Here is a 25,721-nt window from a genome sequence, read left to right on the forward strand (position 1 = left end):
TATCATTTAAAGCAATTTATTAAAGAATGACACATCTAATGAAAAAAGAACTGGTAACAAATTTTATCATTTCTGTGAAATTAATCTTCAAACATGTTTTAAAAGGCCACAATTGAGAAGAAATTTAAACACAAAAACAAATATATAATGGCTATTATGTACAATTATAAGTCATTTCTTTGAAGCTTCAGATATTAGAAAAACAAGTTTTTGAGGTCCCAGCTGTAAGCATTTTCATGAAGACACTATTCAGCCTTTTGCTACAAAAGTTAAAGTGTTTTGTAGTTCATGAGACATGAAGTCTTAAAAGAAATGCCAGCCTACATAAATAACTTCAAAGTCTGCAGAGATCAGTAGCCATGCTCTTGGCTACTGAAATATGCAATTATTTAAAAAAAAAAAGTTAGCCATTTTTCATAACATCCAGTAGAATATATCTTTAAGTCATAATTCATAATTGCTCTTTTCTCATTGTAATGTGATTGTAATCTAGTGTACTGCTCTAACTGTATAATAGGAGGCATGTCCAATCTCCAGCCCAACCACAGTTTATGATGGTTCCTCATCTGGTCTGTAAACCTATCACAAAGAATGAATGGAAACAAGATTTTCTCCATCACTGCACACCTTTAAAATCACTTTTATTATTTGAGTGAAGGACACATTTAAAACTAAATTGACATCCAAGATAATAATAGTGGTTAGGGTGTTAAAACCTGGACTGGAGACTTGGATTCAGGTCCACCCTTAGTCATAGAAATTTATTGTGTGGTTTAGGCTAGTGTACATTATCCCAAGTATTTGCTGTTAAGGCAAAACTGGAGAGTATATAATAAAGTGTACAAGTGAATAGATGAATGATGCTCAACATGATTGTTTGGTAAATATTACCACTCTGTCAGTCGTATTTTTGCAAGCTAGTGATTTATATTTGGCATTTTGGAGGAGGGATCTTAAGGTTTTTTGGTATGTGTGTTTTTCATCCTGGCAGTTCCTGAGGAATTGAGGAATAGAGATGTGATTGTAGGACAAGTATTTATGAATCAAACAGAATGGAAAAGCAGAAAATTGGGAAAGCTGGTGAAACTCAGTTATTGTGGAGCACCAAGTGACGGATACAAAAGAGAAGCAAAGTGTAGAAAGTGGAAGGCAGAACATGTGAATTGGGGGAAGGGAAGGACTGGAAGAAAGGGAATTGCTGGAAATGGGAACACTATCAATGTGACAAACGTATTTTAATTCTAGCTGATCCACATTATTATCACCTCTGTCACTATAACACATTACAACTTATCTGCTGCCATGCAGACACAGAACCACATGTGTAAGCAGAGAGGACTACAGTGGGAGACTTAACAAGTTCAGTAAGGGGCTTGTTTGGCACTACTGTCACAGCTCCAGTGAAAGGGGAGGGTATCAGCTGCTTGAAGAAACTGCAGCCTGGGAAGAGAAAAGCTGCAACTCTGTCAGCCCTTCAAGATAGGCCAGGTCAGGAAAGCCACCACAAGAAATACTAAAAATCCATTGCTGTAGATTATACTGGGATAACAAAAACTTGGAAGCCTGATAATGTTTCCCTTCCCCTCCCTTATACCAAAGACTGTCAAAAGGCTGCAGTCTCTTTGTCACTTTATTTTCCTGGATTGACCTCACTTTCTACTAATGGTCACATTTTCCCCAAGGTCATCTCTGTACTAGTCTATAGTCTGTCTCTGACTATGATCTGTCATAATGGCAATGAAGGGCTTGCCTATAACTACTTGATGCTTCAGTGAGTTCATCATATACAAGCCAAGGAATAGGGAACAGTTTCCCTTCCCCTGATTATATGGGAGTGTATTTCCTAGAGTCAAATTGGAGGAGTGCTGGATGTTTGAATTTGGCTATACGGTAGGTGGTTTGGCATAACAGAAAAATCAGCTGACTGAAGTGACCTCAAGCCAGTTGATGTCCCAATCTGCCTCTTATGGGACATGGGGGAATGATAAGAGGAACACCTTGCTTGGTGACTTGTCTTCTAATGGAGTCTGGAGGATCACAACAACACTATTCTTCAGGCAAACCCTGGAGAAGTTTTGTTTCACTGGGCTTGGAGGAATTGAATTATTTACATGCTGGGTTGCTTTATGGATATGGATGTCAATCTGATTTTTTAAGAAACTAGTTGATTTATTCAGAGTTGGATTTTCAATTTTAATCTACTTTTAGTAAGATGTTATTAAAAGTATTAAGTTATGGTTTATGTTTTTCTTTGTGGTTTCACTGTGAAATATCTAAACATTTTGACAAGGCAAAATTAATGCTGTAAGAAATAAATAAGGGAGAAAAACGAGCTGGACTTCGTGCTCCCAATGCATGGCATTCTTAAGAAACAAACTCCTTCCCTCAACACACACTGCATTCTTCTGCAGGTTTGCCTCAAGCCAGACTTCCCCATCCTTGTACAAAACAATATTTGAGAAAGGAGGCAATGGATTTGAGGCTGCTTTTGGGGAACAGCTGCTCGCAGACTAATGACTATTTTGATACTGAGAATTGCAATTCATCTAATGCTACAGAATTGCAGGCTGTGTGTCTCATCCCCTGCTCACAGCTTTTGGTTTTCCTGATTCTAGCTTTCCAAAATAAATAAACAAAAACATCATAATAGGTTTAAGTTACAATTTCTTTATAATATACAATTATGAATGCAGAGGTTGTGATGTGACTTTAAAAAAAGTCTCAATAATTTGGAAATTGTTCAATTTTAAGACAGAGACATATATATATATGGGTATGTATATATACCCATGTTTATTCTTTTTCCCCATTTCAAGGTTATTTCCTCCCAGCCATGATTTTTAAATACTGTAACGCATTGTGGGCTGAATCATTGTGGGCGTTGCTCCAGGAGATTCCAGTCCCATGGCAAACTATGATTGGATTGGTTGAAAGTTCTACGAGGCTCTGGAATTGTCCATTCACACTCAACTCCTCTGAAATTACAGACACAAATGGTGTTAGGTAGAAAATCTTTATCTTTTTATCAAACAAAACATGGGTAAATTCTCCTTCTGAAATGTTCTGAACAGATCACCAAGTCATCAGAGATGTTGTCTTATTATGAAGATTGATGTAGAAACTATTATTTTTATGAGGACGGAAATTCATTCTCAGAGCTGGGTTGGGTTTCCGAACCATTCTTTTTATCGCGTGCTAGCAATGACAGACTTCATTATTATCTATACACGTTTCTCATGATGACCCTGTTAAACTCCAACATTAACTAATGTAATGTTCTTCAAACTAGCTACAGAACAGTACTTGAGCCTTAAAAAACATAGCCAAAATATAGAAATGGATTCTCTCCTTGTGGCATACAGACCAAAATTTGAAAAATAATTTCCGCGTACACAACATCTGAAACTTTTTCTGCCCTAGCAGTGTTGGGAGAAGAAATATAAAGGGAAGGAATGCATGCTACATAGTTCACCAGGTCTTACCTATGTTCAAATATTTTATATTAAAACCTTGCTCCTCTGCAATTTCTCCAAGGAGCTGAATATAGTCGGTATTGGGAATACTGAGGGAGCTTATCTTCAACATAGTAATTTTTTCGCCAGAAGAGTTCCTTAAGCTATCCCAGGTGCATCCCAAATTATGCATTTGTTCTTTTCCCTGAAACAAATGGAAGAGGGTTTAGATTTTGCTGCACATTTTAATATTGCTTGGTATTTAAGTCATGTAATCAATATTTTTTAAATCCTGAGATGAGAACCTATGATGCAATGCTTTGTGTTTTAATTAGAAAACATGGAAATGCAATGGCAGCACCTGTCTGTAACTCTTTAAAGCAGCCAAATTATGTTCTAGGATCATAAGGTTAATAAGGGAAAGTTTTCACTGCATGGGATCCTGGAGACTGATGTGCAGCTTTAATGAGCGGTGGAAGGTGCTGTATTCATATTCCCCTTCTGAACTAAATGCAAAACATTGCACAATTCTAAGAAGATGTCAATCAAAACAGCTCTTACAGTTTTCTTATGGCACTATGCAGGAGTGGGTTCTACTTACCTTTACTACCGGTTTGCAGTGGGGCCACACGTGTGAGCTTTGCTCACACGTGCGTTCTTCTGCGCATGCGCAGAATCGTTTTGATGATGTTGGAGTCGGTGGATGGAGCCTTCCGCTGGTTTTACTACCGGTTTTATAGAACCGGTGCGAACCGGGGGCAACCCACCATTGGTATTATGGGTTAATCATCAGTTCCACTTGACGGCAGATTGAGGGAAAGTGGAAAGAGGGGCTTTTTCAGGGCAAAGAAAGTTAGCTGCAGCAGGAACACCAGAGGAATCATCTAGCCAGTTTGGTGATAAATTAAAAACTCTGATAGGTTTGGTGGATTTTCCTAAAAAGCCCACAGATATTTCAAGGGTTATGTTTTAGGAACTTGCCTTTAAATAAAATTAAACCAAATATCAGGGCTACTTTCTTTAGAGAACAGAATTTAGGCAAAGCTATTATTGAATATAGTAATTATAATTTTCATTCATGTGCCAATCCTTTTATTGTGCCCATGTTGAAGCCAAGAAGAGAAATGCATGACTTGCAGCCTCCAGAGACTTCCAAATACTGTTACTCATTTAAATTGAAGTAATTATGAACAGAGAGCAATTGTACTATGTATGTAAATAATATCCAATTGACCTTTTATCCTGGCTGCAGACTCTTATCTTTTAGTAATAGGGACCCTGGCAGGCCACTTAAAAGATGCTAAGCCTGGGAAAGATTGTACATAGATTCTGTAGTAATGATAGGTTAAAAGTTCCTTGCAAATGAGCCAGTTCACAGTGGATTCACATTAAAATATAACCATGTTTATCCCCATTAGGACAGTTAATAGCCTTTTTTCATGGTCTGTTTCCTGAATGAGACAGGTTTGCTAATGGGTGAACATTCTGGTGTTTGGCAGTTCTAATCCTGAGATACAGGATAAAGTGAAAATAGGATAGAAATCTAATAAAATAGTCTAACTTTTAAGAAAAATGCCTACGTGTTTATGTTTTCACTTTAAATGTGCAGTTCCACCCTTGTTTTAAACTTTTTTACTCTGCCTTTCCTGGGATGATGAGAGATAAAGAAATCCAGAATTTTGATTTTAACATTTCTCAAGCAGTTGTCCAATACACTACAATTTTTGAAGCAAATAAGAGTTCTCATGCAACTTATGAATATTGCAGAACGTTCTCTCTTTTAAAACAAAAGTGCACTGGTTAATAGTATTCTAAAATATTACTTTGGACACCAAAACTGTGTTTATTCCATTCTCACTAAGGAGGGGTGGGTGGGGGTTGGCTGAAATTTTCCCATTTTTTTTTCCTTTTATTGTAATATGGAAAATCATGGTGCAGTGTGTTATTTCGATCAAAACATCTTACATTTTCAGAAGAGCAACAAAGAACAAACAGGACAAAGTAAAAACCAAGTTGTGTTTTAATTAGCATTTCCACCAGACTAGGTAGTGGGGGTGAAGACCTATTGTAAAGATAACAGCCATTTTTTCCAGCACCGGAAGAGAAAATATTGCTTTCTCCAGTGCTTTAAGAAGGTAGCCAAATACAAGAGAGGACAGCATTCTTGAACTTTTGATCATGTGCAGAAGAACTGCAGTTTATCAAACCTTCTTGTTTCTGTCAAAATAATATGTACTGTTATACCAAATAGTAATGCAGTTCATCATGGATACCAAATAATGGATAGGTGAGATTAGAATATTTATATTAAAAAAAAACCCTCATCTCTGTTGAGATAATGAAAAGGCGCTGCAAGCGTAATCAGTACTCATTTATTTAGTGTATGCAGTGGTGAAATCATCCCCGGTTTGCCACTGGTTCGCTGCATGTGCGGAGCGCACCAAGTGTGCCCTGCACGTGTGGAAAAAGGCTTGGAAAGGTAAGTAGAACAGCCGGGGGGGGGGGCAGCTGTGCCACACAATTTAGATTCACTAGAAAGCAGGATTTCCTGCTTTCTAGCAATTTTAAATCGCGCGGCACAGCTGATTGTTGGAAATACCGGCAGCTGTGCCACGCAATTTAGATTCACTAGAAAGCAGGATTTCCTGCTTTCTAGCAATTTTAAATCGCGCGGCACAGCTGATTGTTGGAAATACCGGTTGGGACCAATTAGTAGCTTTTTTTTTTTTAACTACCAGTTTGCCAAACCGGTAGCTTTTATCACTACCGGTTCATCCGAACCAGTAGGATTTCACCATTAAGTGTATGGCTATGTTATACTAGTCGGGAGACTTCAATGCTAATACAGAGTAGTCATTTGGCTGTCTAAGTAATTATTTTGGAGGGATATAAAGATTTTATTGACTGCATCTATTCACCCATATAAAAAGTTCTTGGGTAGTGAAGCCAAACAAAGAGAAGGGCTGTCATAGAATGGAAAAAGTAGGACCCCAAGTGTTTATAATGGAGTTCCAGTGACTGTAACTCAAAGAACTCAGACGACTTGATTGTATCCCTCCAATCCTCTCCAAACATTGCCACCAAATTGTCATTGTAACAAATGTAAGTAAATTATGCAAAGCATGGAGAAATTGCTATATTACATGTGCTTGATTAATTTTAATCTGATGTATTTTTCTGCTCATACCTCTTTTTGGGTCCTAATACTGCCTACAACTGATAGTGCAGCCCTCAGCCTGCCAATCAAGGGCCAGGAGGAAGCTTTCATTTGAAAAGAATTGTACCTCCTGATTTACAAATAATCTTAGCTTTTGGAGGGAACTGCAAGGTTCAACTCAATGCCTGCTTGATCAGAAATAAATTATAACGGTATCAGTGGAAGTTATTCCCAAACTACTTTGTATAAAAATGTCATCCTTTACATATTAGGAACAGATGAGAAATGGGGATGGAAGATGATTATTATTAGTAATGAAGACATTAATATAGTTCAGTGGTGAAGCAAGTACTTTCCATTACATCTAATGAATTACTTACTAAAGAAATTGTGATATTATCCTGACAAAAACTGTGGAACTTTTCAAGTAATTTCTCAGCAGCATTTCGCTTTGCTAATTTTTTAGATGTTCCCATACCTAGATAATGAACAAAAGGTAAAATTATTGAAATAGACAAAATAACTATTTTGGATTACATTAGACAATTACATTCCAGAGTCAGATAGGATTACATGTACATGTGGTATGTATATCCCTTTCTGTAGCCACAAATTTGAAATTCTCTTTGTATCTATTTTGTTCTGCACTTATTAACTTTAGCAATAGGCATCAATCACTAACTCTTGTCCTCTCAGATCCCTTCCAGCTACTGTCAGTACTGATTCATCAAATTGTATGGATGAGAATGCAGAATACTGTGAAAGAATACAAGGAAGAGAGATATGCTGCTGGCTTTGTTTGAACCAGCCTGGCTAACTTGGCTGAGGCTTCATTTGAACCTGCCTTATAGCAGGCTGACCACTTGGTTGCAATTTGAAGGTAAAGTCTCTATGGGAAAAGGAGCAGCAAGTGCAGCTGATAAAATATAAAGACTTAATTGACTGCATCCATTCAACCATATAAGAAAGTTACAAGGATAAAGGCCCATTTTGAAATAAATGAATTGCCCCAATACATAGATAAATCATATCAAATCCTAATTTCCCCTGTATTATGGACTTAAGAGACAGAGACTAAAAACAGAACAGTAATATGCTGCAAAATACAACAAATATAATATAAAACAGTATACAATATAAAACAAATAGCAAGGCAAATTAATGACACAATGCTAAGCTGCTGTGGATAACCTCTCATCAAAGTGGTGATAAGCTCCAGTATCTGTTGAGAGCAATGGCGATCAAGCAGAACTTTGCTATATTCCTGATCATTTCTGGTGGGATATATAGAAATAAGCCATAGGTACCTTGCCTATCTGATTAGATTGCAGGAAGACAGAAGGAGGTGCATAAGCTTTGTGCACTAAGTACAGAAGAGGGGACAGGGAAATAAGACACGCACTGCTGACTTAACATAAAAGCTCTCTAGGAGTGTTATGAAATCTTCCCTCCATCATCATACTATAATTTTAAATTACTTTTATCAAGCAGCCACACCTTTCAAAATATGAGAGAGAGACAAAAGAATTCAGTTTACAAGGTTCAAAACATATCAGTGTTTTGATGTTCTATTGTATTGAAGCATGACCAATGTAATTAAAAAAGTGCCCTGATTTTATTTATTAGACCAATTAAATTTTCCCTAAGTAAGAGGAGAGAAGGAGACTCACTTCTAGTTCCTTGGACTCAGTGTCATTTCATATAATAGGAAATATGTGCCTGCAATCCCTCCCTCAACCCCTCCCTCTTCTTCCAGCTTCAAAACATGCAATCGATCAAGGGGCAAAAACACAGTAGAAGTAATTCTATAGATCAGATATTAGTGTTTTTTTTTTAATTTTATCTATTTTTGCTAAAAAAAATAATCATGAATTAGGCTATTCCACAAGAATATAGACAAGGGACCTTAGTCTTTTCAGCATACAGGCATAAAAACTTCCTGGTAAGTGTTTTTAAAAAATCACTATTTCTGTACAGCTATGTATCCAGAAGTACATTTAATTCAAAACATTTATAACCAGGCTTCCAAGTGAAATATCTGACAAGGCCATTTATCAAACAAAATTATATAAATACGAGAAAGTTTGAAATAATAGAAACAATTCATCATTTTTAATCAAGTCATTTTGAAAAAGAATTATGTACCTGTTTCTACAAATGTCTCAATTCTGCAAGTCATTGCAAACTCTCTCTTATGAGGTGGCCCAGTCTCCTGGGCCAGGGAATATTCGGGTAATCTCCAACCCTTCCTCATAGCCATTTCCTTGAAGGGGGAAAAAAAAGCACAAAGAAAACATTTTAGATTCAGCTTTAAAAAAAATCCCTACACTTCAGAGGTTTCCTTATCCAGCACAGGAAATAAACCACAACATAACAGTAAATCCTATGTTCAATAGACCTCAGTTTAACTGACTTTGAACATAATGGTTAAAATAGTGGACTTCTCCGTTATTTGGGGAAGCAGTCTATACCAGGGGTCTCCAATCCCCAGTCTGTGGACCCGTACCGGGCCACAGAGTGCCAGAAATGTGTCACACAACACAGCCATCTGTGGGATGCAGGCAGCACACAAAACTATGTGCCCTCCAGTCTGCAGAAAAATGCGCCATGGAACCAGTCCCTGGTGCCCAAAAGGTTGTAGGCCGCTGGTCTAGACAGTGGGCACAATTTTTCCTAAGTCTTAAATATGAAGCATGCACGGAAGCATGTCTGAGTTCCAAGTGAGAGCAGAAAGGTGCTAAGAAAACTTGGTGTCATTTGCACAAGTTTTGCGTTTTCTGTGTGAATTCATGGAAAAGGGATGGAGCCAAGGCATTGGGAAGATTGGGCAGTACATTTAGGCAATGACTGAATTGAGAAAAGGGGGCTGGAAAGATTTGGTGGGCAAGTGAGGGTCTTCCCAAAAGAGGGAAGAACAGAAGATGCTACGAAGATCAACTAGGCAGGCCAGTGGTTATATGCTGCAGCAGTGGCAGCCGTGGCAATTTCTCCTGCCCTGGCTCTTGCCCCAATCAACCCTTCTTTAACAACAAAGCAATTGGAGCCAAAAGGTTCCTTCAATAGTTCCTAAAGCCGAGGATGAGACTGCTAAGAGTAAATCCTAAACTTTCACAAGATCTTGATGGGGTTCTCTGAGACAGTAAGGGGAAAAAATGCCCACTCAAATGCAGCCAGTTTTCTATCACTGGTGCTTTGCCTCTTGATCAGGAATTCCAAGGATTTTTATTTATTTTTTACTAAGAGGCTCCATGGCCTAAGAGGGATATTTTCTTAAGAGACTGTATTCAACCTGCAAAAAGGGAGAGAGAGAAAAAAAGACGGGCATTTGTATTTAACAAACTCCCTTGCTTTACACAGCCTGTTAAATCAAAATTTCAATTAAATACAGTGTGCCTGGCTCCCAAATGCATCTAAGAAGAGCCTGTAGTACAGTGGACTAAAGCACTTGTATTAACATCTGCTGCTTGCAATTACTACAAGTTCAAATCTCACCAGGCTCAAGGTTGACTCAGCCTTCCATCCTTTCAAAGGTAGGTAAAATGAGGACCCAGATTGTGGGGGCAATAAGCTGACTTTGTATAAATATACAAAAGTATGAAGGCTATTGCTTAACACATTGTAAGCCGCCCTGAGTCTCTGGAGAAGGGTGGCATATAAATTAAAGCAAAAAAAAAAAAAAAAAAAAATCTGGGATAAAATAATCTTTTAACAATACTGCCGCTACAAAGGAATCTTTTGGGAGGATGGGGTAGGCACACAAGCTATTTGTAAGCTTCCCATCAACACTGTTAATGTGAATTAAAGAAAAATATGGAGCAATTTTACATGTAAATCAATCTTGGAGAAAAGCAAGGTTTTACACCTAGATGGGAAAGGCACAAATACAGATTAAGCGAAACCTGGCTCAGAAACAGTAACTGTGAGAGGGACCTTGGAGTCCTAGTGAACGATCACTTAAACATGAGCCAGTAATATACAGCAGCAACCAAAAAAACTAATACAATCCTTGGTTGTATAAACAGAGGCATAGAATCAAAATCATGTGAAGTATTAATACTGCTTTATAAATCCTTAATAAGATCACACCTGGAATACTGCATCCAGTTTTGGTCACCACATTACAAAGATGTTGAGAATTTGGAAAAAGTGCAAAGAAAAGCAACTAAGATGATCAAAGGCTTGGAGACTAAAACATGAAGAATAGTTGCAGGAATTAGGTATGACGAGCCTAGAGAAAAGTAGGACTAGGGGTGACATGAGAAGAGCATTCCAGTATTTGAGGGGCTACCACAAAGAATAGGGGGTCAAATTATTCTACAAAGCACCAGAAGGCAGGACAAGAAACAATGGATAGAAACTAAACAAGGAGCGAAGCAACCTGGAATTAAGGAGAAATTTTCTAACAGTGAGGACAATTAACCAGTGGAACAGCTTGCCTTGAGAAGCTGTAGGTGTTTCATCACTGGAGGTTTTTAAAGAAAAGATTGGACAACCACCTATCTGAAATGGTATAGGGCAGTGATGGCTAACCTTTTCTGGACCGAGTGCCCAAAGCACGAGTATGTGCCTGTGTGGCCCCCGCACATGCACCCCACCCATGCATGCCCCACACGCATGAACGCCTCTCTGCATATGCCTCCCTGCATGCGCGCACATCCTTCCCAAACACGTGCCCCCATACATGTATGCAGAGGCCCCCGCACGCCTGTCCCCATGCATGCGTGGCAGAGATGTGAAGACCAGTTAGCCGATGGGAGGCGCACGCACATGCATGGCGGAGCTGAACTGGGGTGACTGCTTGTGTGCCCACAGAGAGGGCATTGTGTGCTACCTCTGGCACCCGTGCCATAGGTTCGCCATCATGGGTATAGGGTCTCCTGCTTGAACAGGGGGTTAGACTAGAAGACCTCCAAGGTCCCTTCCAACTCTATTCTGATGTTTCTACAGAAGATCCATCGACAAAGAAAAGGTCTTTATATCATCCTTTAAAGAGAAAACTTTTTTGTTTCTGTTTTTGGTAGAAAAACTTTGTCTAATGTATGGTAGTCCTCAACTTACAACCATTTGCCTAGCAACCATTCAAAGTTACAATGGCAGTGAATAAAATGCCTGACAACTGATCCTTGCACTTACGACCATCACAGCATCCCCATGAACATGATCAAAATTTGGGTACTTGGCAACCAGAATAGAACAGAATAGAATAAAAACTTTATTGTGTCACTTTAGATGTTCACTAATAGGCACACATTAAAATGAAATGTATTTATGATGATTGCAGCATGCCAAGGTCATGAGATCGTCATTTACAACCTTCCCAGCTGGTTTCTGACAAGTAAGTCCATGGGGGAAACTGATTTTGCTTAATGATTGCAGTGATTCGTTTAACAACCATGGCAAAAAAAAAGGTTGTCAAATTGAGTGTGACTCACTTAACAACCATCTTTACTAGTCCTAATTGTGGTTGTAAACCAAGGACTACCTATATCAGTAGTATCTTTTTTTTCCTCTTTGACTATTTTGTAATCACCAACTTTGCTTTATGTTGCTTTCTTTCCTGAGGGTGATATGAACAGTCTCTTTCCTCATTCACACAACCTGTTCCTGACTGCCTGCATTAGTTGTGTAAACCTGATTTTTAACCGTAATTTAGGATTCTCTGAACTTCTTAAAAACATAAAGATATATGTATTATATTCATATAATATAGGTCATTATAACTCACTTGCAACGATCCAATCGGATTGGTCTGATTCTGTGCTTGATTGAGAGGTTCAGGGATTATATGGTCTGGCATAGAAATACTAAAATGAACATAATAAACTTAAAATGGACACTTTAGAAATTATTTCTGGTACTACTATACATGTATTATAATGCCAAATGTACTGGACTTTTCACAGGAATTGTTATCCTATTTCCCCCCTATTTTTTCATAATGTGATAAGTAGATCTGAAGTAAGCAATGTTGGAGTTATAAGTCAGTGGGGAGGGATAGCTATTCTCTTTAATATTATCTTTAACTTTCTGATGCCTTTTTCTTTCTTTCATTCTCTGATATCTTCTTCACAGTAATTATGAAATTCCCACCTATTCATGCCTAACCAGATTTTCATGAAAATTCATCAACTTTTCAAAAGATAAAGAGTTGTAAATGTGATAAAAATTCTGACAAGATCTAAAATGCCAGAAAAGATTTCAGTGGATCATCACACTCCTAACAGACATAGGTGAGATGCTATTACATACCCTGTTTCCCCCCAAATAAGACATCCCCTGATAATAAGCCCAATTGGGCTTTTGAGCACATGGCAATAAGTCCAAGCGCTTATTTCAGGGTTCAGAAAAATATAAGACAGGGTCTTATTTTCGGGGAAACACGATATTTTTTTTCTTCTAATATTTTTTCAAAATAAGTGACACTGTCCAGCCTCCTCTATTCAGCAATATCTAGTACTATTTATAAAAATGTGAGAACATCCTGATAAACTTCCTCCATCACCATATGAAGATCAGGGACCCAATGAGCAGGATAAAGAGGGAGAAACAGGGACCCCAGAGGCAATTCTCACTTTTAACTCAGATGAACTGGCTAACTCAATGGCATAGCCTCACAATGCTCAACATCAAACTCACCAGAGATTTGGACTGCTTTTCAAAATATTCAGTGCAGCGTCAGCAGCTCTGTGTTTTGCAATCTTTTTGCTGGGACCCTCTCCTGAAGCAATAGAAACAAAAATATTTCTCTGTTCAAAGCAGAGTACCAATAAAGATCTCAACATCTGAATTTCAAACAATAGTTTGCTGTTACTATTTTGTCTGGGAAAGAAAAATAGATAGGCTTATAGTCAGCAATCATTATGCACTGAATTAAATTCATTTTTCAAAATATTAAAATGTAAATTCACTATCCCGATCCCACATGGCCAATTTGCTTTTTCCAGGGGAACAAGATAGCTAGTTACATTTGGCAGTATATAATAAGGTTCAGAAAAAACCCACACAGAATTTGTATCTATATAGTGTTTTATCAGCGTTAAAGTGACATCAAAAGTGATTAAGCTAGGAAGGACAAGGGGCTATCAGGACAAACCTTGGCCCTTTGGGCTCTGAAATTGAATTAAAGGGGACAGTATGGAAAGAGGGAAACAAAGAGAAATGTTTGAACTAAGAAGAGAGAATAGAGAAATAAATGCAGGGGAGGGAGGAATGCCCCTCTATTGCACAGCATTAGCTGCTGCCTAGAAGATAGTTGTGATGGGACGAACCTTCGAGAAAGTAGGACAGGATTCATCCTTTTAACCAGTGTCTTCACCTTGGCAACCTGAAGATGTGTGGACTTCAATTCCCCAAAATTCCTCAGCCAGGGAATTCTGGGAGTTAAAGTCCACTCGTCTTCAAATTGCCAAGGTCCGAGAAATGCTGCTCTAAATCAAACTCCGTTAAATTTTAAAATGACTGCCTTTCACACAGGTTTTTTTTTTTTGGGGGGGGGGATGGTGTTGGAAAGATATCCATTCTTTGAGATCCGTTCTTTCCTCCATACTGACATATTTTCTCTTAGTGCAATTCCTATCTCCAACATTATCTCTAAATTTAATCATTTATCGTCTACCCTGTTTTTTTTCCATATAAATATTATCTGCTTCCTTACAAACAAAAAGAATAGTAACCTTATATTTTTTTTTCAGCAAAAATGATACAATATAAACATTGTATAAACATTGGAGCATTCTCATCCTCCCCCCCATCCTCCCCCCCCCAATTTTGATACCCTAATCCTGAACCATTCTATTTCCTTTCATGGCTGCACAACATGTGGCTGTCTAAATTTTGCTAAAGCACAACTTTTACTAATTCCAGCCAGCAAGGCCAATTCCATTGCTGAAATTCAGTAGCATCTGTTATTTTGGACTCATTGGGAGCCACAAGTTATGTAGAGGCAAAATACTAAACAGAAGAAACACTTCATTCTTTTTCAAAGAAACAAATACTATATGCAATGAATCAAAGAAATGCATTTTAATACATTACATTTTCACAAACCTGTTGCAATGATGTCACCTATGGTGACTTTATAGGTGAAAATGGGCATGTGTACTTCTCCCTCAGCTTTTTCAAATTCATATTCAGGATTAAGGTGAGCTTTTGTGCCATATTCAAGCAACAGCTGAATCGGTGTTTTGTTTGGTTTGGCAGCAATAATTTCCTCCAAGCTGTACAACAAATGATTATGAATATGTAAGAAAATGAAAAATATTTAAGAAATTGCTAATTTTTCTTTTGAAAATATCTTGCTCTATTTTTCATTCATGATATTTAGTGATTAGAACCCAGAAAATGTAAGTATTCTTCTGTGATAGCACTTTTTATTCATACAAATGTGTACATTGGAAAAATAGGAAAGAATGTCATCTTATTTGTCATTTAGCTTAGAAAATATCAGCTGCATTTGGATATGATCCCAGAAGTATGAGAAGAGAAAGTGCGAATTAGCTGTAATGTACAAAGACAACTTAATCTATCACATTTTTTGAACTGCCCATTCTCTTTCAGAGAGCTGCAATGTGCAAGGCATATATCTGTATCTACACTATATGATAGATGACCTCCTGTTATCAACACTGGAAATTATGCAAGATTCATCAGAAATAGAAACCGCATTTCCTAGACATTTTTTTAAAAATCAAATTTGCTTTGAATGCTATTAATTTTTAAATTTTAACAATAACTTTGTTATAAACAGACACACCAGTTACACTTAATCATGCATTAAATTCTGTGCATGGTTATTTAAAAGTAAATCTCAAACCAGTGGTGGTACTTCTCTAGTAAGTTGCACAAAGCAATTCCACAGCACAGGACAAAACTTTTTCCCTAAGAAACAGCCACTGTTTTCATTCACCCATTGTTTATTTAGCTTTTTATCCCTATTTATTTATTTTATAAAAAACATATTCAATTGTTCCTAATGGTTATAAAGTATGACAGGGTACACTTTCATTTTCCAAAAACAACTTTGTTTTTTCAGGAACTGTCAATTAGTTTGTGAGTAAAGTACTTAAAGCATTTTTTTAATGATGTAGTCATAAACAAAATGGTAATTTTATGGGCCTCAATCTTGCATCTCTTCACCTGAGGTACTTATACCTGTATATGAAAAGATGCTCTGACATCTTAAAAACATTTGGATAATTCAGGAGAAAAATGCATTCAGCCATGGAAGAATATTGTGCATGGAAGTTGCATGTACCATGCATGAAGACACTCATTAGCTATTCCTCAGAGAATAAAAAGAAAGTTTCACATGCAAAGAGGATTGCCTATTCACCCTCAACTGAAATTTGCAGATGATACAACAGTCATTGGTTTCATTTGAGACAGCAATTAATTTGCATATAGAGGGAAAGTTGAACAACTGGCCCTGTGTTGCAGCTGGAACAATCTGGGGTTTAACATGCTTAAAACTGTAGAGATGAGAGAGGATTTTAGGAGCCTTTCTATTCTACCACCTCTTACTGTATCAGGCAGGCAGTACAATATCAGTAGTTTTTGTGTTCCATAATCTTCCAAATCTCTCCAATTTGAAATGGACACCTAACATTAGAACCATCATTAAAAAAGGTACAACAAAGAATGTTCTTCCTGCATCAACTCAGGAAATTCAGGGTGCCCCAGGAACTATTGATACAGTTCTACAGAGGAATGATTGAATCTGTCATTTTTACTTCTGTAACTGTCTAATTTGGTACAGCAACCAAACAGGACAGGTACAGACTCTAGTGCCGTGATGGTGAACCTATGGTACGTGCGCCGGAAGTGGCACGCAGAGCCATCTCTCCAGCATGCCAGCCATCCCCCATTACTGGCCAGCTGGTCTTCACATGCGTGGGAGCGCCGGAAACCGGAAGAACTGCTCCCTGGCGTGCACCAGGAAGCTGAGCTTTCGGTTTCCAGTGCACGCATGTGTGCCAGCCAGCTAGTCTTCGCACACATATGTGCCCCAGAAACCAGAAGACAAGGAGATCGGCATGCACATGCAGACCAGAAACTGTAAGATCAGCTTCACGGCGTGCACATGCATACCGGGGAACTGCTCTTCTGGTTACTGGCGCTTCCACGCATGCACATGCTCTGTTTAGGCACTCCGTGCCGAAAAGTTTCACCAATGCTGGTCTAGCGGATAGTTAGGACTGCAGAAAAAACAACTGCAACCAGCCTGCCTTCCATAGAAGACCTGTATATGGTTCAGATCAGAAGAAGGGCTGAATATCTACAGATCCTCACATCCTGAACATAAACTGTTTCAACTTCTCCCCTTGGGAGGCAGCAGAGCATTGGATGCAAATACAACTAGACACAGGGACACTACTCACAATACTGTCCTATCTAAATAAGTATCTAAGTACCCATGTTGCATGGCTGTATTATTATTATCCTTCTTAGTTTCTTTATTACTCCCTCTTATTGATACTATTACGATTCTTACTACTCTATTACTTTGCATGTTAGACAAGAGTTTCTGCACCACAGAAATTCCTTGTGTGTCTAATCACACTTGGCCAAATATTCTATTTTTTAAATACTTTCTCTTCTTTTCTATTCCCTCTTCTCTTTTTTCTCCACCCTCCCATTCTATTCTATTGAGCCCAGGAGCAAATTTAACAAAAGTATTTCAGCTGAATTCATTACCCTTTCAGCTAGGTTAACACTACCGAGCTAACCTTAGTTAATTCTGAAAAAGTAGGCAGGATTAATTTTTAGTTGGTCCCTCGGATCAGAAGCCACCAGAAAATTTAAAGGGCCTAAACGTGACTTGGAAGCCATAGCAATCCCCCAAAATGGGCAAGAACAAGCCATTTCCGTCGTGTTACCACGAAAACAGTGCGGGACGTCTGCATGAAGTCACAAATCGGACTCGAAGGAACCCGTAGAGCTGTTCAACGCCTAAGCAAGGGCTCTGCAAGCTTTCAAGGGGGTTGGGGGTTCCCCCCCTCTCCCAACTTTGCTTAGAGCCAAAGAAGAGACTGGGGCAGCCACTTGTCTGAAATAGTATAGCATCTCCTGCTTGAGCAGGGGGCTGGACTAGAAGACCTCCAAAGTCCCTTCCCAGCTGTATTCTGATTCGATTCAATTCAATTCAAACCGGGAACCTTCGACAGGGAAGCTCTCCTTTTCTGCCTCCAAACTGCGCCGATTTCTCTCCCCCCCCCCAATTTCTAGTCTCCCTACTTTGCCAGCGGCAGAAGATCTCGAGTCGGGTCCACATCCTCTCGGAAGTCTCCAGTGGGGGTGGGGGTGGAATAGCAATAGCACTTAAGACTTATATACCGCTTCACAGCCCTCTCTAAGCGATTTACAGAGTCAGCCTTATTGCCCCCAACAATCTGGGTCCTCGCTTTACCGACCTCGGAAGGATACGTCTATTCCGGAGGAGGGGGGCGCGTCACGTAAATGCAAGCAGCTCAGCCTCTGTGGCTCCGGGCCCAGAAAGGGTGCCAGCCGTAAAGGGAGAAACCCCCACCTCCCCACCCCACACACACGCTCCCCCCAAAAGCTCCAGCCCCTTCCCTCCTCGCGGCGCAGATTCCCGGGCATCCCCACCCCCCACTCCCACGCTCTGCTTATGGCGGCGCTTCCACCCGCCCCGCGCGCCGCCTAACCTGGCGAGTTTCGGCTTTGCTCTCGGCGAATTCCGCTGTCCGGATAATTCCTCCGGCGTCAAAGGCGCGCATGGAAGAGACGCAGCCATGCTACCCCCAGCCAGCGCCTCCATCTCTCCCCACACCGCCACCACTGGCCCGAGCACCTTCTTTTTTGCCTGGCCCCACTTAATGGGACCCACGTGGTTCCGGTTGAGTCACACGAGGAGGAGCCCGAAGCAAAGGAAAGCTTTTCGTTCAAGGCGCTTGGCGCTTTTCGGCTCTTTCGCGCTCGGTTTGATTGGCATCTGCCAAATTACGGTTAATAATGGGCCACATTTGTCAAAGTCGCTCTCTCTCTTGGCCTAGGTGATTTGGCCCCATTCACCGTGGCTTGGAAGACGTCTCGTTGGCCTTTGCCTCCGAAAAAGCAGGGGTTGCGTTGCAATACCACCATGCACCTTGTTATTCCGCTGTCATGGCTGACGTCGAGTTGCTCGTGCTAAGAAGCAGCAAAGAGGAGAAAAAAAAATGACTAATGGTAACGCTTGATAAGGCGTTGGTTTTGCTTCCGTTTTGAAATCCCGAGGGAAAAAAAAATACCGCTTCCCATGAAACTCGAATGTCAGGGCGCTCCAGTTTCCCCCATGGTGAATGAAACAATAATTGTTTAATTTTTTGATACTGTAACTCATTAATGTCGAAAGTTGGAAGCCATACTTAACTCCAGCCATACTGGAGAAAGCCTATATAACAACTCTGTGGTATAAGTTATGCTGAGGATGAGAGTAACTTACTGCAAAGGTATAGTATTGTTTGGTATAGTAGTCCTTGACTTACAATGATTCATTTAGTGACCGGTTACAATGACATTGAAAAAAATGACTTATGACTGATGTTCACACTTATTTTTTTATTTTTTTTAATTTGATTTATAGGCCGCCCTTCTCCGAAGACTCAGGGTGGCTTACAATGTGTTAAGCAATTTGTTGCAGCACCCCCCATGATCACGTGATCAAAAGTCAGACACTTGGCAATTGATTCATATTTATGACAGTTGCCGTGTTCTGGGGTCATGTGGTCATCTTTTGTGACCTGACAAGCAAAGTCAACAGGAAAGCCAGATTCACTTAACAACTAAGTTACTAACATAATAACTGCAGTGATTCACTTTACAATTGTGGCAAGAAAAATGGTAAAATGGGGCAAAATTCACTTAACTCTCTCTCTTAGCAATGGAAACTTTGTGTTCAGTTGTTAGAAGACAAGGACTACCTGTATTAACATCTCTTGTTAGTCTAAATCAGGGGTGTCAAACTCGATTTTATTGAGGGCTACGTTAGGGTTGTGGTTGATCTTGGGGGGCCAGGATGGGTGTGGCCAACTCTACGTTGCTTGTGTTGGGGGATGCCTGTGGTGGCCTGGGTGGGGCTGGGGGGATCCTTCCTCCCTCCCTCCCTCCCTCCCTCCCTTTTGCCTTTTCTTCTTTTTCCTTTCCTCTTCATTCTCCTTCCTTCTCTCCTTCCCCTTTCTTTTTACTTCCTTGCTCTCTTCCCCTCTTTCCTTCTTTTTCTTTGTCTTTCCTGTCCCTTCTTGGATGCTCAAATGCAAAAGGGTAAACATTCCTCGCCTTGTGATCAAATGCCCCTTTTGCTAGTAGTTTGTGGCCACTTTTAAGACTGAGAACAAACCAGGCTCAGTTTATCCCATGCTTGCATTTAGTGGGGGCGTCCACAGACAACAGTACAACAAAACTGTCAAAATGGTGGCTGTGATAGTTGATCAGAGCTCCTCTGGTTTTTTTTGTGTGCAAGAACTTTAGCATTTAGGAATAGAGGTAAGTTAGTTGCTTTTCTATTAATACATAATCCTTAAAAGGGCGCTTCTGTAGGAACCCTGCCATGGTCTAATTCAAACTGGAAATATAGCAAAGGAAAATATTTTCCCCCACTCCACTTTGTCCTGTTTTCCCCACTGGAAATGGCTCTTTGCAACACACAGTGAGGGGATACTTTCCTAAGAGCTCACAATTCAAGAATACCAATGTACACGCATTCGGTAATGCTAATCTAATATGCCTTTTGTTAAGTGCACATGAGGTATCTCAGGATGGGGAAGGCCATGGTGGGGCCTAGTGATGGAGCTGACCCTCAAGGCCTCCCGACACACTAAGATACCTCATGCTTCTCCTTCCCTTCCTGCCACACCAGACTCACATTGCAAAGATCTCACTGCTGCTGTTTCTTTGCCTTTGAGGGAGGAAGAGAGTTGGCTTGGAAATGCTTTTCACGCTGAGAATGGACACTTCTGGGTGCCATAATATCGCACAGTTCAGGCACCCATCCTCTTTTACAGAGAATCAGGGACCCAGAAACGTTCATTCTTGGCGTGAAAAGTGTTTGTGGTGCCTGTCTCCTGCTCCTGTCCCCCCAAACTCCTTTTTGCTGCTGCTCTGGCAGGGACACTCCCTGCCTGCTAAAATGTGCTGCAGACATAGCTACTTCAACAACCCACCCTGTGGTTGGAGCCAGGAGGGTCACCGTGGAATCAGAAGGGCTCAGGAACAAACACTCTCCATGGCCTGGGTGTGCTGCTTGTTCATGTGCACCAGCCTTACTGTTTGAGTACAGGTTTTATGCCAGCTGGCCGGCCAAGTGAGGAGTAAGTCAGGTGGGGTTGGCTGGCTAGGGAGGGGGGATCATGGCTGCTCAGGTAGCTCCTGCTGCCGCCAAAAGCTTGGGTGCCCCGGCTCTATCTGAGCTGAAGAAAGTGGAAGAACAGCAGTGGGATTGCCCTCAAAGATAGCTCCAGTTTCAAGTGTCCCATTTGCACGCAGATGTGTCATTTGCATGCAGGCATTGTCTGCAGGACAATGGGGCCTCATTCCTCTCTTGGCGTGGTGAGCTTCTGGACGCGGGTGTGAGGGACCTGGCCCCACGGTGCCTCCTTGCTCAATTGAAGGCTTGTTGTGGCCCGTCAGCGGTCTGTGCAGCTAGTAGCTGATTCCGATAGTGAGGAAGCTAGTGTGGTGCTGCGCCAGCAGCCTGTGCAGCTGGCACTCAAGTCAGACAATGAGGAGGCTGGAGAAGATATGGTGCCAGAGGTGGGGATTCAGCCAGGGCCTTTAGAACCTCCAGAAGCTTGCATAAGTGAAGAGGAACAAGAGGAGGAGCTTCTTCTTGATGCATGAGCGCGCAGAGCTGCCAAAAGGCAGGAGTGGCTCCTCAGGAGGAGGTCTCCTTGAGAGTAAGGCTTGGGGCTAATGGCCACTCCCCTAGCCTATTTAAGGAAGGATGACGACTGAGGCAATTTGCAGGAAACAACTTGGTTCACATTCCTTCACGTCTTGACCTTGTTTCTCTTATCAGTTTCCTGCAAATTGCTTCTGGGCATTTGCCAACCACAGTAAGATTACGGTTATTATTCTTTGGATTCTTGTTGGCTGTTAATGAAGTTAATTTAACAACCTTTGTTCGAAAAAACTGATTTAAATTAGTAAACTAAGGTTTGTACGGACTTTGTGTGTGCTGCGTTCTTTGGGGTCCGTAGCTGGGGCAGAACAGCTTTGTTCTTGCATTCAAACAGTAAGGTCTGCGCATGCCAGTGAGCAGCACATATGGGCCACGGATGGCGTTGGTTCCTGCACTCTGCCTTGGATCCGATCTGCAGGGCTGCCCTGGAGTCAGGGACCGCCCAGCTGCCTCGGCCCCGGGCTTACGCATAGGAGGTGGTGAACAGGCAGGGGCTGGCATCCTGGGTGAAAGAGAGGCATTCAGAATGCAGTCAGCCTGCATGCACTGTCTCCTGTCTGTGTGCCCAGGGGGTGGGCCCAGGCTGCTGCTGCAGATCTAAGGATGACTGCTTTCTGGCCCAGATGGCTGCCACCGTGTTGTAAATCAGCACTCGGTCAGCCTGAGCCAGGTTGAGGCATTGTGGGCCTTTTCTTTGCTGTTTCTAGGGAAGCTCCGCAGGCCAGATCTAACTACACATCGTGGGCCGGATCTGGCCCATGGGCCTTGAGTTTGACACCCCTGCTTTAAAAGAATGCAAATGACCAGCTGTCTGCAAGGAATATAAATCCTTCCATTTCCCACCATCCAGTCAGAGCTGAAGAAGCTTCTTGGATGAGAAGCAAAATGTTTTCAAAGAAAAACAAGGAAGTCCAGTTGCCTACTGGAAAAGCACCTTTGGGATAACATGGAAAAATAAACCAAGATATAATTGTAGTGGGGGGGAGAAGCGAAAAAAGGAGGAGGTTTTGGTGGAAAGAGGAGAGACAGCGTGTGAGAGGAGGAAGGAAGGGGGAGGGGGGAAGGCTGGAAGGTAAGGATAGAAAGGATCCTATCCTTCCTAGGCTGGGGTAAAAGGAGGCCTGAGAGGATAGGAAAAGAGGCTCAAGGGGGAGAGAGAGTGAAGGCAATAGGGAGATAGGATAGCTTCTGTAGGCAAGCCTGAGGGAGAGAAGGGGGTAGGATAGAGGAGGCTTCTGTTGGGCAAGCCTGAGGGAGAGAAGGGGATAGGATAGGGGAGGCGTCTGTGGGGCAAGGCTGAGGGAGAGAAGGGGATAGGATAGGGGAGGCTTCTGTGGGGCAAGTCTGAGAGGGAGAAGGAGATAGGATAGAGGAGGCTTCGGGAGGGAGGGAGGGAGGGACCAGCGGCCATACCAAGAGAGTCAGGAGAACCCAGACTCCAGCAGCCCTTTTGGGGGTAGCACTACATAATTTTGGAAGCTGGTCATTTTTTGTGTATCTTATATTTAAATCTGAAAGAAAGATTGAAGAAAGGATGGGAAAAATTGAGGGGGTTACAGACAGAAAATGTCCGGAGTTCCATAAAAAATTCTAAAAATGACACGCCTCAGTTGAACTGTGATATACAGGGATCTCAAAATTACGCACATTAAAACTGAAAATCCCTACCAAAGTAAATTTGGGTTGAATTAGTGTCATGGTAGAAAAGAACACAGAGATTAGAGGAAAAAAATCTCATTCATGATATATGTTAGAGTAACAATCATTTTAAAAATTAAATGCAGTTAAAAATAGCAGATTTTCTATGTTGTGTGAAAGCGGTGTGGAAGCTAGAATGGTACTACAGAAGAGTATTGTTCTAACTGTGTCCTATCAGTTTACTTTGTTAATTTATTATTAATTATTTTGACTCTACCTGGACAATGAAAAGGAGTTCGAAAAGGAAAAGGATGATTAGAATAATGCCAATAGTTCCCTTTCAGTTAGATATAATCAACTTTAGGACAAGGTAGAGTTTCCCCCCCTGTACTGATTAACTTTTTAATATGGCTCTATGGTTTGGAAATTGCAAGAGTTTATTTTAAATGTATATGTATAATATGTTTGCTGCTGCTACTAAAAGTTTTGTGAAGCAGGTTGGTGACGGAGGTCGATTAGTTCCTGTCCGTAGCCTCAGTGAAGCTGATAAATATCAACCTCTCAGTCTTGTTATCAAAAAGAAAAACTGGTTTCTTTCTAAAAGGTCGAAATTTACCTCAACACCATTCAGCCTAAAAGACATTCTTCAAGGAGAGAAAGAAATTTCTGCAGGTAAGTTCTGTAAAGTCCTTCAAAGCTTATAAAACTATACATAATTGTTCAATAATAACAATAACAAAATAGAAAGCAAAGCAGTTTTTTGTGGAGGTGGGGGGTAAGGAAAAAGAATTCAAATAGCTTGATATTAAGAATTTATTTAAAAAGTTTTTTGCTAGTGCATTCATTACAGGATTGGAAAACACAGGAATACATTTTAAGAATTTGTTTTTTGTTATTAAAACGTTTATTCATTTTGTGTGACCTGTTCTCTATAATAGGATAAATATATAATACCTGATTGCAATGTGAACTCTAGTATGTTTGTTTAGACATAAGCCTAACTGAATTCGATAGGATTTACTTTGTAACAGATATCCTTAATACTGCACCATTAATATTTAATTATACAAGTTCATACATTTTATTATAAGTCCAGTGAAATGTGACATTTCTTTTCTTACATACCTTAATTAGGCCATATTATATAGTGCTATTTCCCTGTAACACTATTTCTTCCTTTTATATTAGCAGCCTAGCTTTTCAAAGTTTTAATTTGGTCTTAAAGTAAACAATAGGGAAATGCTTTTAGTTTGCCAGAAATGCATTTTTCATATCTTTGTAAAGAAGGCAACTACTAGAAGAGAGCACACTTCACGGTCTCCTACAGCGACATCCTGCTGATAACATTTATTATAGAAGCGGAAGGTATTCAGAGCACAGCTATGTGAAGCAACCATAGAGTCCTAGGATGCAGAATGTTAAAGGGTCACATCTTCTCAAAGGCTCAGTATGGCTATGTTGGAAGAAATTTGGCACTGTTTTCTGAGGTTTCTGGTGCAGTGAGGTTTCTGGTACTGTCCTTTTGGGGTGTACTTCCCACAGCTACTTCAAGGCCCACCTGTAGCTGTCATAACAGAAGTATTAGCAGTGCATGTATTCGCATGATCAGACAGACCTGTGACCTTTCAGGCAATGGATTTGGAAGGGGATTCACAAGGTATCTCTCTAGGTCACTGATGGCTAACCTTTTTGCCGTCATGTGCCAAAAGCAGGGGGAGTGCGGGGTGGGGTCGCACGCGCGCGTGCCCGCACCCATGGGGCACTATGCGCCCCGTTCCCCCCCATGCATGCGTGCATGACCACGCTTTTTTGGCATGCGATGGCACAGTGGGCCCGGTAGGCCCGTTTTTCGCTTTCCCCAGGCTCCAGAGCCTTTCTAGGAGCCTGGGGAGGGGGAAAACGGCCTTCCGGTCCCACTGTGTGGCAAACAGATCATTTTCGGCCTCTGGAGGGCCTCCAGGGGGGTGGGGAAGGCCGTTTTCGCCCTCCACAGGCTCCTAGAAAGCCTCTGGAGCCTGGGGAAAGCGAAAAACTGGCCTTCTGGTCTCACTGGAAGTCGGGAAACGGGCCATTTCTGGCCTCTGGAGGGCCCCTAGGGGAGCTGAGCTCACGTGCCCACCAATATGGCTCCGCGTGCCACCTGTGGCACGCGTGCCACAGGTTCGCCATCATGGCTGTAGGTAGTTTAACCCAAGCCTAAAATACAGACAAAATCTAAGGTTAACCTCAGATCACACATACTCACAATCTTGTAGAGAATGTTTAATAATCCATAGGGCCCACCTGAAATTACTTATGGCTCGATGCCACTGCAATTAAAGCAAAAAGGAAGTATATCTTAGCTGAGTCTGGATCAGTGGTGGGTTGCCCCCGGTTCGGATCAGTTCTATAGAACCGGTAGTAAAACCGGAGGGAAGCTCCGCCCACCCATCCCGACATCATCAAAACGTGCACAAAGAGTGCGCACGTGTGCGAGCAAAACAAGCAAGTGCATGCAGCCCCGTTGCAAACTGGTAGTAAAGGTAAGTAGAACCCACCCCTGGTCTGGATGGCATCCAAAATGTTTTTATCTCTGTACCCA

General features: G+C 41.1%; 2 protein-coding genes across 3 annotated transcripts in view; one reads left to right on the forward strand and one right to left on the reverse strand.

The window, feature by feature from the left end:
- Window positions 1–18,483, reverse strand: PRKRA (protein activator of interferon induced protein kinase EIF2AK2). Its single transcript, XM_034428507.3, has 8 exons — window positions 18,273–18,483; window positions 14,656–14,825; window positions 13,246–13,327; window positions 12,335–12,413; window positions 8,755–8,872; window positions 6,990–7,087; window positions 3,483–3,657; window positions 1–2,975 (listed from the first exon to the last, which is right to left on the reverse strand). The coding sequence occupies exons 1-8, from the start codon at window positions 18,383–18,385 to the stop codon at window positions 2,818–2,820; spliced, it is 993 nt and encodes a 330-aa protein (XP_034284398.1). The 5' UTR covers window positions 18,386–18,483; the 3' UTR covers window positions 1–2,817.
- PJVK (pejvakin) overlaps window positions 18,471–25,721 on the forward strand; it is a 12,912-nt gene continuing 5,661 nt past the window's right edge. The window contains exons 1-2 of one of the 2 annotated variants that reach the window (XM_034428487.2): window positions 18,471–19,055; window positions 23,745–23,812. Coding sequence is in view for 1 of the 2 variants with exons in the window: in XM_034428477.2 (XP_034284368.1) it covers window positions 23,587–23,812 (226 nt within the window). In the remaining variant the exon portion in view is untranslated. Of the gene's footprint in view, window positions 19,056–22,797; window positions 23,813–25,721 lie in introns of those variants that run through there. The other variant, XM_034428477.2, reaches the window with a different exon arrangement.

Source organism: Pantherophis guttatus, chromosome 1, assembly GCF_059756535.1.
Source record: "Pantherophis guttatus breed Tessera chromosome 1, ASM5975653v1, whole genome shotgun sequence".
Taxonomy (NCBI): Eukaryota; Metazoa; Chordata; class Lepidosauria; order Squamata; family Colubridae; genus Pantherophis; species Pantherophis guttatus.

Coding starts and splice junctions, on each gene's coding strand:
- PRKRA (XM_034428507.3), bottom strand. CDS start 18,385: ATGGAGGCGCTGGCTGGGGGTAGCATGGCTGCGTCTCTTCCATGCGCG. Junction 12,414..13,245: donor AAAAGCAGTCCAAATCTCTG/GTGAGTTTGATG, acceptor TGTTCATTTTAG/TATTTCTATGCCAGACCATA. Junction 7,088..8,754: donor TGAGACATTTGTAGAAACAG/GTACATAATTCT, acceptor TTCATTATCTAG/GTATGGGAACATCTAAAAAA.